This window comes from Diadema setosum, chromosome 10 (genome assembly GCF_964275005.1).
Source record: "Diadema setosum chromosome 10, eeDiaSeto1, whole genome shotgun sequence".
NCBI lineage: Eukaryota > Metazoa > Echinodermata > Echinoidea > Diadematoida > Diadematidae > Diadema > Diadema setosum.
In genome coordinates, this window is record NC_092694.1 from 22,120,322 (window position 1) to 22,133,184 (window position 12,863).

A 12,863-nucleotide genomic window follows, 5' to 3' on the forward strand; every position below is an offset into this window, starting at 1 on the left:
GCATGTTACATTCAACATAGGAGTATGTAGGAACAATATAGTATATTGCAAGAACCCAAGCATTCTTCAAAATACTTCTATAGTATGCTTCTCCCGTTCCTATGTAGCAACTTTAATCATGGTTTCATCACCGAACATCAGCAATACACGGCTTAAAGGGATCATACAGTTTTGGGTGAGACCCAATTTCAGGTTTCTAACATTTTTTGGTAAGATAATGAAAAACATCTTATGAAATATGAAGAGCATGTAATTCTATGAGGAATTCAACGTTTATTTGACGAGAAGTGCTTTTGAAATGGCCGAGATATCCAAAAAAGAGCGATTCTAATAAAGTGTGGGTCCCTTTATTACGATCGCTTTATTTTACTTTGTTTTTGGATGTTTCAGTCATGCCAAACCCGATTTTCATCAAATAAACTTTGAATTCCTCTTCAAATGGTATGCTCTGTACTATATCATAAGTGTTTTCTTGGTATCTCGCAAAAAGTTAAAAGCCCAATTCTCACCTCCACCAATATTGTACCATCCCTTTAAGCTTCATTATTCCACAGACAGTTAAATTTCTGTTTAAAATGTACTTTGTTTCTCTTTCATTATGTTTTGTTTTTATGACTTTGTATTGTGATTTAAGCATGCAAGCTAGGATATACGAATGTGAGTGATGAATAATTGCAATTTATGTTGTAGTTCCAGCATTCTTATGAAATCAAATGGTACCTATTTTTCAAAGTTTGTATACAGTCATGAATTATCACTGTCAATAAAGTTTGTGTCTTTTTGTCATCAGGAAGAAAATGATGTGCAACTTATTACCATTGAAATCCTGCATTTTATGAGACACATTATAAATACAGAAAAAAAAAGACATCATCATAATGTCACCATTGTTTTGATTACATGCAAGATGTGATAAATCATGAACGCATGGAAAAGAAACATTCATCTTTTGTCATTTCAGATTATTGGGAAGGCTGAATCCCCCTCACCCGAAATGAGCGTTGACACGAGTCAGTCCCCGAAGCGCACGCTTCGCTCTGCGACCAACAGCCCCCTCAAGAAGAAACTTCCGCAGGTACGTATTTTTTTTTCTTTCAACATTTAATTCAACTAGTTGTCACATTTTTAAAATGCATAGGTAGAGTACCAAATATAGTAGCTGAATATTCTCTCTGAGTATGAATGCAAATTGATAATTGGTCAGTGAAAGAATAATGTGGGAGTAACTACGGAATGCACTAAGTATGGTCGGACCTGCATGAGAGCAAGCATGTTTGATTACACTTTTCATTAAGTCATTATTGATTTTCGACTAAGGAGATTTAACAGACAAAAAGTGATTCCCAAAACAAAAAATAGAGGAAGTTTGTGTAAGAGTGTGTGTTTACTTTGGGTGAATAATGCACATTCCTTTGACTTGTTACTGACATGTGCTATAGATAGTATTATTCACCCTGCCTTCTAAAAGAGATAAAGTCAAGTGCTTTGTTATTATGGTAGAAACTAAAAATGTATTGATTTTTTTTTTTATCTTGTCTATTTTATATCATCCTAATGTGACATCACAAATTGTAGTTCTACTCTTATTGAGCAATGACATCACATTGATTTAACTAACCCAAATGTTAAATATTCATAACTTTTGAAAAGCTTGTCCAATTTTCCTCAGAGTTTACTGATGTATACTACTGTAATGTATTTCTACAGTCGCTTAATCCACATCTATATTGGAATAATTCCCCTTTATGTATAACTTTTTACAACTTTTTACAACCCTTCTAGCTTTAATGCTAGAAGGGTATTTTCATAGGATGTCCACTAGGCATCCTGAAATAGTCAACTGTTTATGAGTTTATTGTGATTTTGCTCTGTTGCCTTGAGAGGGGAGTGATAATAGATTTCATATTTTCACATGACATATATCTAACTATATTTTTGTGCTGTTCCCAAGATGTGTCAGAAATGTCATCTTATCATACATCATCCAAAGCAGGAAATGGGCTCTTATTGTGTGCATGCAGGGAAAAATCATACCTTTGTCTTTTGCGTCCATAAAAGGGAATTCCTCCCAAGTATATAAGTGATCATAGTTGATTACTTGTACCATGCAGAAACGGTGAAATGAAATGAAATGAAATGAAATGAAATGAAACTGGAGTCCCTCCACCAATGTGACTATTTGAAGAGCTCCATCGATATTGTAAACATCCATATTTTCGAGAGATTAATTATTCGTGCTTAGTGGCTGAAAAACATATTCATGGGTACTTGAATTGGCATTTATTCATGATTGCCAATCCATTCAAAATACAGTTAAACTCGCATAAGTCGATCTTCTCGGGACTGAGCAAAACACATCGACTTAGGCGAGTTTCGACTTGTGCGTAAGTCGAAAAAAAAATCGACTTACAGTTACACCACGCGTACACATGTATTATGTACATGTATGTTGTCTACTCTGGAGCCGAGAGCTGGAGCGGTGTGCCCGGTATGTGCCCTTCAGCAAGACACTTTATCCACATTGAATATTACCGTTATTCACTTCCAAAATTAAGAGCAAACATCTGACATTTATTCTAGCATCTTATGGAGCCGATTGTTACCGCTGTTCATTTCCAAAACTGAAGGCAAACATCCGGCTTTTTTTTTTTTTTTTTTTTTTTGGTGGCCCGGCGTACGTTTTTGGTGACCCCGGTCGCATATTAACCATTCGCGAAATAGTGATTCGATTCGCGAAAAGACTCCGTTAAGTATAAGTAAGGCATAGACGATCGCTACACTCGGCAGGGGCTACGTCATCCTTTCGCCAGGTGTGGGTAACGGAAACCAAAATCTCGCGTGAGTTCTTGCGTTACCTATCGTTAATGTCAACGAAACATCGTTAATTTGCGCTTGGGATCGTTTCTCATCGTTACTACAAACGTTAATTTTCCCGATCGTTAGTTTGCGTTAATAAGGATTCAGGTGAAACCGCTTGCGTTAATGAAACGTTAATGTTTATTAACGCAAAGTTTCTTATTCAAATTCATGAAATTCTTCCGTCGAGATGTTTTCATTGCAACTGATTGACAAATTGCCCCACATCGACGTAAATAAGCACTGAATTGATCAGTGTTTTAGTAGTAGCCATGATAAAAAATCATGGGCGTACATACTCGAGCAGGATTCGAACCTACGACCTCCTGATCACCGGACAGGCGTCATCTCCACTAGACCACCGAGCTTTCGCCCGACAGCAAGTGTTGGTTCTAATCCTTATAGCATGCAGCGGGTACTGCTTTGTTATTCAAATTCATGAAATTCTTCCGTCGAGATGTTTTCATTGCAACTGATTGACAAATTGCCCCACATCGACGTAAATAAGCACTGAATTGATCAGTGTTTTAGTAGTAGCCATGATAAAAAATCATGGGCGTACATACTCGAGCAGGATTCGAACCTACGACCTCCTGATCACCGGACAGGCGTCATCTCCACTAGACCACCGAGCTTTCGCCCGACAGCAAGTGTTGGTTCTAATCCTTATAGCATGCAGCGGGTACTGCTTTGTTATTCAAATTCATGAAATTCTTCCGTCGAGATGTTTTCATTGCAACTGATTGACAAATTGCCCCACATCGACGTAAATAAGCACTGAATTGATCAGTGTTTTAGTAGTAGCCATGATAAAAAATCATGGGCGTACATACTCGAGCAGGATTCGAACCTACGACCTCCTGATCACCGGACAGGCGTCATCTCCACTAGACCACCGAGCTTTCGCCCGACAGCAAGTGTTGGTTCTAATCCTTATAGCATGCAGCGGGTACTGCTTTGTTATTCAAATTCATGAAATTCTTCCGTCGAGATGTTTTCATTGCAACTGATTGACAAATTGCCCCACATCGACGTAAATAAGCACTGAATTGATCAGTGTTTTAGTAGTAGCCATGATAAAAAATCATGGGCGTACATACTCGAGCAGGATTCGAACCTACGACCTCCTGATCACCGGACAGGCGTCATCTCCACTAGACCACCGAGCTTTCGCCCGACAGCAAGTGTTGGTTCTAATCCTTATAGCATGCAGCGGGTACTGCTTTGTTATTCAAATTCATGAAATTCTTCCGTCGAGATGTTTTCATTGCAACTGATTGACAAATTGCCCCACATCGACGTAAATAAGCACTGAATTGATCAGTGTTTTAGTAGTAGCCATGATAAAAAATCATGGGCGTACATACTCGAGCAGGATTCGAATCTACGACCTCCTGATCACCGGACAGGCGTCATCTCCACTAGACCACCGAGCTTTCGCCCGACAGCAAGTGTTGGTTCTAATCCTTATAGCATGCAGCGGGTACTGCTTTGTTATTCAAATTCATGAAATTCTTCCGTCGAGATGTTTTCATTGCAACTGATTGACAAATTGCCCCACATCGACGTAAATAAGCACTGAATTGATCAGTGTTTTAGTAGTAGCCATGATAAAAAATCATGGGCGTACATACTCGAGCAGGATTCGAACCTACGACCTCCTGATCACCGGACAGGCGTCATCTCCACTAGACCACCGAGCTTTCGCCCGACAGCAAGTGTTGGTTCTAATCCTTATAGCATGCAGCGGGTACTGCTTTGTTATTCAAATTCATGAAATTCTTCCGTCGAGATGTTTTCATTGCAACTGATTGACAAATTGCCCCACATCGACGTAAATAAGCACTGAATTGATCAGTGTTTTAGTAGTAGCCATGATAAAAAATCATGGGCGTACATACTCGAGCAGGATTCGAACCTACGACCTCCTGATCACCGGACAGGCGTCATCTCCACTAGACCACCGAGCTTTCGCCCGACAGCAAGTGTTGGTTCTAATCCTTATAGCATGCAGCGGGTACTGCTTTGTTATTCAAATTCATGAAATTCTTCCGTCGAGATGTTTTCATTGCAACTGATTGACAAATTGCCCCACATCGACGTAAATAAGCACTGAATTGATCAGTGTTTTAGTAGTAGCCATGATAAAAAATGAATTTGAATAACAAAGCAGTACCCGCTGCATGCTATAAGGATTAGAACCAACACTTGCTGTCGGGCGAAAGCTCGGTGGTCTAGTGGAGATGACGCCTGTCCGGTGATCAGGAGGTCGTAGGTTCGAATCCTGCTCGAGTATGTACGCCCATGATTTTTTATCATGGCTACTACTAAAACACTGATCAATTCAGTGCTTATTTACGTCGATGTGGGGCAATTTGTCAATCAGTTGCAATGAAAACATCTCGACGGAAGAATTTCATGAATTTGAATAACAAAGCAGTACCCGCTGCATGCTATAAGGATTAGAACCAACACTTGCTGTCGGGCGAAAGCTCGGTGGTCTAGTGGAGATGACGCCTGTCCGGTGATCAGGAGGTCGTAGGTTCGAATCCTGCTCGAGTATGTACGCCCATGATTTTTTATCATGGCTACTACTAAAACACTGATCAATTCAGTGCTTATTTACGTCGATGTGGGGCAATTTGTCAATCAGTTGCAATGAAAACATCTCGACGGAAGAATTTCATGAATTTGAATAACAAAGCAGTACCCGCTGCATGCTATAAGGATTAGAACCAACACTTGCTGTCGGGCGAAAGCTCGGTGGTCTAGTGGAGATGACGCCTGTCCGGTGATCAGGAGGTCGTAGGTTCGAATCCTGCTCGAGTATGTACGCCCATGATTTTTTATCATGGCTACTACTAAAACACTGATCAATTCAGTGCTTATTTACGTCGATGTGGGGCAATTTGTCAATCAGTTGCAAAGCAAAGTTTCTTTTTGTATATACTGTATGTAAACAAAAACTGGCGTCTCGTGATTTCGACAGTGATTTATTACACAATAAAATCTTATTCGACTTAGGCACAGTGAATTCAATGGTTTTTCCGTGAAAGTGTTCTTGGAATTTCATCGACTTAGGCGAGTATTCGACTTAAAAAATTCGACTTGTGAGTGAATTAATACACGTAAGTCAATGGGGAAAAATCGGGACTTTTTAAAATCTTCGACTTGCGCGATTATTCGACATATGCGACGTCGACTTAGGCGAGTTTAACTGTATGCAGAGAAAAGTGTTAAGATATTTTTGCAGGCTTTAGAATTCGCGCTAGCGAAAATGTATGATAATTAATGCACCGCAAAAATGTGTGCATTTAAATCTTACTGAAACATGTTTCTTTTATTCTGCAAATTGCCCGTAGAACAGAAAGAAAAAAGTAGAACCCCCCCCCCCCACACACACACAGAAATATTCTTGCATGTACAATGTAATGTTCCCTCAGTACACACAAGGCTGCAATACTGTGGTATCTTTGTTGAAAAGAGAAAGAGCCTTTTAGTTTGGACCAGTAATGTTAGATTTGACAGAGCCATACCTTCTCCTTGACCTTAGTGAATCAATGAAAGTATTGTGCTGTAAGCTGCTTCTCCCCACAGAGCGATACCATGAATGCGGTATTTCAATTGGCTGTAACAAAGGTTCTGCTCGATTTTTCTTGCCCTTGATGTTGTGTGGTTTTTGAACTCAAGAGGGCGCTTGGCTAGCTTCCAAGTGTCGGCTGTGATCTTTCCCCTGATCCTTCTCATTCCATGGTATTGACATTGTGTATGTCTGTGTTCCAGAGGTATATTCTACATTGTACTGTTCACACTTAATGCCTTTGGCTCTTGAACTGTCCCACTGTGGTGTGTGTGACATGTGTTCAGAGGTTGCTTTTGCAACATGGTACATGTATAAAATGCCAATCCTTCCACTACAGTGACTGAATGTAAGGTCTTTCACACTGACCTGCGGACCTGTGCGCACCACTCATGTTTTGTCCCAACAATATTAATATATCATCCTCAGGAATATGTCTGGGTCTGGGCAAAGTCTGTTGGGTTCTTAGAATTTTTTTTTTTTTCTATGAGGTTCTTGGAATCTTGTGAGGAGCGGGTTAAGTGGATCACTGAGCAAAGAAGAGATTTAACAAGACTACCTTGGGGAAAAAAACAGCAGTAAGGGCAATGGGGACAGGTTGTGTGTGGAATGTTCTTTTCTTTCAGCCCTTTTTGCCCTTTGGAGAGTTGCATGTTACAAGCATGGATGCTAATCATACCATTATTTTGCTGATTATGTTCATCTTTCAATTTATTCATAAAATGTATTATTTTAGATATTTTATTGTAAATACAGATATCTTTGGAGATGCTTATTCATTTGTTTGTGTATCTGTCATTGAAATTCAGTCACCAGAATGAATTAAATCTTCCATATGGCCCTGAAAAACATACAGATGCCTTCCTAATTTAATGTGGTCTATTCATTCTAATTCACTAGTATAATGAAACTTTGATATCATACTATAAATTTTTTTTTTTTGTGTGTGTGTTAAACAGAAGGTAAACCCAAAGAGCAATGTGGATTGAGTGAAAGCAGCAACATTAGCAGAACACATCAGTGAAAGTTTGAGAAAAATCGGACAATCGATGCAAAAGTTATGAATTTTTAAAGTTTTGGCGTTGGAACCGCTGGATGAGGAGACTACTAGAGGATATGACGTATGAGTGGACAACAATACAAAGAAAATATAAAGGATATTCAACAAAAATTCACTTTTCTAGAATTATGAAAGAGCAGTGGACCAACCGCTTTCAGAAAGCAGGGGGAATAATTGCTACCCTTAACATATGTCAATATCAAGTTGATGGAATTTGTAATTTTCATGAAAAATGGATTTTTGTAGTATTTTCTTTATATTTTCTTGATATTGTAGTCCACTCATACATCATAACCTCTAGTAGTCTCCTCATCCAGCGGTTCCAACACCAAAACTTTAAAAATTCATAACTTTTGCATCGATTGTCCGATTTTCTTCAAACTTTCACTGATGTGTTCTACTAATGTTGCTGCTTTCACTCAATCCACATTGTTCTTGGGGTTTATCTTCCCTTTAAAGTACCTCAATATCTTCTTCTTTTTTTTAAATAGCAATTTTACGTTTTTGTGTTTTTGATACATAGTGATACCACTGGATGTACAAGTAGACTTTCCACTTGTTATGTAGAGCCTAATGGAAAGCATGCAGTACATGTATTTCCTGCAGAACATACTCTTTGTCAAGAGACTCCATTATTATGTTTGTTATTGCAACAAAAAGTCAGAGAGAGTGTTTACAACATGCAGACTTTATCTGGATAGAGGCATAACCTTGTCAAAATTTATCACTAGTTTTATGTACTTTTTTACCTTTTTACTTTTTTTTTTTTTTTACTTACATTGTATAGTGATAGTACCAGATGTACAAGTAGACTAGTTCCCCTTGGGTGTAGAAAGCATGTGCATGCATTTACTACAGGAAATAGTCTTTATCAAAAAACAGCATTATTCTACTGTATGTTGCAACCAAAAGTCAGAGAGAGCATTTACATGCAGACCATGTCTGAATAGAGGCATTTGTAACATGTTAATATGTTTATTTACATCTTTATGACCATTAATGAGAGATCTCTGTGGGTATTTTAATAATATATTGTGGCATTTCGCTGATATGATTCTCATTAAAGAAAATGCAATCCATGAAAACGGTGCGGTAAGCTTTTAATAGGAAATGTCAAGGTTTGCGGTGCTTTGAATCAGCCATTCTTGAATTGAGTAGTGCAATAAACAATGTTGCTTTTGAAAATGCAGTCATTATTACAGCTACGCAATTCATTCTTGCTTTGCTCAAATCAAGCATTCAAGGCAGAAATGCCATTCAGCAATATTCAGGCATGGATTGTGTTTTATGGTGCATTCGTGTCCCCATGATGAAATATTACACAATATAAAAGCTAAAGAAGTATTCAGTGACCCCAACAATTAGAGTAGTTGTTCCTCACTGTAGAGATAGATTACAAAATATACAAGTTGCAAATCAGTAAATCATTTGAGTATTATCTGACAAATGATAGGAAAGTCAAACCACTGTAAAAGGATGATATGAAGTGATCTAATATTTCATCCCACTAACACCTACTCAGTGAAATTTTTTCAGAGGGAAACATGCGGTTACACTGGAGGGACATAAAAATTCAAGCTTGCTATATAAGATAATTAAGTAATAGCATGAGTCCATTTTGCTTTCATTTATACATGTGCATTTCTTTTTTATTCGATCTACCTGAAGATCTGTTCTGTTTTCTCAATTGTGATATTGGACCATGTATCAGAAAACCCACAAAAGTCACTTTGATTTAGCAGAAGAGCTGAAAATAGGCATGTTGGGTCAACTCACCTCATTTGGGATTTTAGTGCTTTCTGATGGAATCTCATTTGCTCGATCTGAATTTGAATCATTAAAGGACAAGTTTACCTTATTGAGAGAATGCAGCAACATGAGTAGAGCACATCAGTGAAAGTTTTAGGATAATCTGACAATCCATTACAAATGATAAATTTTTAAAGTTTTGGTCCTGCCATCGTTGGATGAGAAGAAAAGTACTGTTTTTGATGTCACATGCATTGAACAGAAAATGCAAAGAAAATTCAACATATTTTCACTTTTCTTGCATAATAGAATAGCGCTTTACTTGCCTCTTTCAGAAGGTAGAGGGAATAATATTACCCTTAACATACATCAGTAACAACTGCAGGGGATGTATATTTTCTTTATATCATTCTACGCATGTGACATCATAATTGGTAGTAGTCTTGTCATCCAGTGATGGTGGCACTGAAACTAAAAATTCACAACTTTTCAACAGATTTTCTAATTTTTCTCAAACATTCACTGATGTCTTCTACGAATATTGCTGCACTAACTAACAGCTGCACTAACAATCCACATGTATACCATGGTGAACTTGTCCTTTAAAGCATTTGAGAACGTGTATAAGTACATTTGCAACTTTTTAAACCATTTGTTATTCGGCCTCAAGTTACTGTATTCCATTTTGTGTGAAAGAGTATGATGAAAACCCCACAGGAGCTTTAGGAACAGTTATCGTAGGTGTAGCTTTGATACAGAGACACTAGCATGATAGAATGTTGTTAATGAGCTTCCTAAGTTTTGGTTTCGTGTAACACACCTGTATGTATCATCCCTTCACAGTACTGGTTGCCATGGAGTTTTATATCCCGTCATTGTTCTGCACACGATAAAGGGTGACTCAGAGCATTTGAATAGACCCTTAACTTAGTAGCAATTCTCGGTATCGCCAATGCTCAGAAAACTTCTGTGCACGCTAAAAAGTCCTCTGTGCCACTGTCACTTCCGCTTGTCTTGCATGTGTTACGTTCGTCTGCTTTTCTTCCATTGCTGCTTTTTTCTTCACTTAGAATTCAACTCAGAAAGAGTTTAAAATTTCAAAATTTTACTGAATTAAGGTTATTTAGAGTCATATGGTTCATTACTGCAAGGCTTCAAAGTGCTAATCACATGATGGAGAGCGAAGAAATCTTCAGCAAAAAATACCCCTTGATAAAGACAGAACGTGACCTGGGTGCATATGTAGTCAAAACCGGGGCAAGTTTGTCCCCTGAGCTATCCCATAATGCATCTAGAACGCTGCTCTACACATGGCACCTAGGTATTGACGATACTGAGAATGAATTTGTTTCATTTTCTACTCTAGTGTGATGGGTTGGGAACATCCCAGCTGTGGTGAGAATTTGTAACAAGTCACACCTGAGAATCTCTTCTTTCAGAATATGACTGTAACTTGGGACAGAAACTCGGGAGTGTTATGTAGTGCATTTTTTGTTGATATGTGGTAGGCATGGTATTAGGGAAATTAACACGTACACAAATTAGCAGGTTACAAAACTCAAGATATGTAACTTGCTAGCAAGCTCGAGTTCTTCGCAAGTGTGGACACAAAAACCCCACAAATTAGCACAATCAGCAGTGCGATGCTAAACCCAAGAATTCTTGCTCATTTTTCTGAATAATTGTGCTCCTTTGCCCTGCAATGACGTGTGAACGGTAGACCAAATAAACTCAATTTTCATATCCCATCATTCAAAGCGCACGTCACAACAGCATGTGCTCCATACCACTGTAAGGCACATGAACAATAGATTTATCAATTTGTCGATTGGCAATTAGCGGGTTATTTCTGTATTCGTGTGAACAGTTGCAAAAAAACTTGAGTTTCGGAGCTTGATCACTAACCTGCTAATTTGGAGTGTGTGAATGGTTGCAAAAAAAAAAAGAAGAGTTTTGCTGCACGCTTGGTAACCCGCGATTTTGTACGCTAATATCGTCGCTAATATTGTCGCTAATATTTGCAGTTTGAGTTCTTCAAGGTCTTCATTCATCAGAAAGCACTCTGTTGTCAATCCCTTGACAATCTTGGTAACGATATCTGTCAGTGAAGTTTAGCTATAAATCATCCCATAAAAGGCCAATTTTAAAAGATATCAGGATATCCAGACTGGATAATGGAGGAAATACATGCTTATCTGCTTATAACAATTTTGTGGATTGTTCAGTGTGTCCAGTCAAATCTTGTGACCCTCACATGACCGCTGTCCAAACCTCCATTGTTGCATCAAATGATAGTCTTGCTTCAAGCCGTGGTAGAGGTACAGCACGCAATCTGCTGCAATCTCAAACTTATAACTAAGGCCATGCAGACTGGTGAGTGAAAAGTCAAGACAACAGAAAAAAATTGCAACAAATATGAATGTTGCCAAATGCCTCCTGACACATCGCCAAAAAATACAACACGCCACTAGTATGATTTTCCAACTTAGTGGGAAGAACGCCATCATGATTTGTTGTGTGAACCCTTGCTGTTGAAAACTTTTTTTTTGTCCAAATATTTGTCAAGTGACTTTTTAATGGGTATGCCCCTGTCACACCAGATAAGGCAAATGCATGAGAAACGAATGTCAATTTTTGGCATCTGTTGTGTATGTTAAAATGCATTTCATGTCCTTTTTACCCTCTGGATGGACGTCTATCTTCCGGTGATTTCTGTCAGAGCGGCCAGAAAACTTTGTGCATCACAAAGTTTTGTCTCGCCAAAAAAAGAAAGCGCGAGCTGACCTTCTCAAATTCGTTTCTCAGGAGTTTCCGCACGTTCCACTGTCCTGTACACAATTGCCACAGGTGCGTTGTTTGTTTTGTTCGACCCCTAAACTGTGCATGTGCACTCCTCTAAAACAGAAATTTTATACTTTGTCCACCAGATTGATGATTTGAACAATGGATGAGCAAAATGTCGCCCGTTTCTTGTGTAGTGGGCCTATGCGGCAAAGTGTGACAGGGGCTTTAGATTTGATTATTATTCTAGCCTGCAAATACTTGTGAAATGTGCAATAAGCTGGGAAGGATATGTATGCTGTCAGTTGCGAATAACCGCTCGGGTATCTATCTGTGGTATTTCATTAATTCATGAGAATGGTGCTTGCAAGTTTCCGAGGTGTTCAATATCATGTGCGGTAATTCAATTGTAAATGTATCTTCTGATTGTAATTAGGAACTAAGTAAAATGTATCAATACTGAGCATATATGTTTTGTCCCTAAAACAGAAACTTCATATATCTAAGAGAAAAGGTTACTACTCTGTAAGTTATCTGCATCCATGCTGCATCCATCAGCAGTGTGCACTTCTGATATATTCTGTTGGATTTAGTGTTCCATGATAGTTGCGAAACATACTTTGAATTTGGCGCATGAATTGCTGAACTGTTCCTCTTAGAAAGACTCTGCAGCAAACTTTGGAACTTGATTTATTACACACAGTTTGTACTCCCCCTCTCTCAGTTTGATTAAACAGAACGTCACCATCTGGAGTTTCTTTGTACACTATAGTACATGCATAAGCTGCCCTATACTTCTTCCAACTTTACTCTGTAAAGTTGTACGGTGGAAACTTC

The 12,863-nt window shown here is 38.5% G+C and overlaps 1 protein-coding gene across 1 annotated transcript in view; it reads left to right on the top strand.

Annotated features, from left to right (window-relative positions):
- LOC140233851 (uncharacterized) overlaps positions 1-12,863 on the top strand; it is a 163,870-nt gene that overhangs the window by 16,654 nt on the left and 134,353 nt on the right. Inside the window, exon 2 of the mRNA XM_072313943.1 lies at positions 962-1,075. Coding sequence (XP_072170044.1) covers positions 995-1,075 — 81 coding nt within the window. The 5' untranslated portion in view covers positions 962-994. The remainder of the gene's footprint in view (positions 1-961; positions 1,076-12,863) is intronic.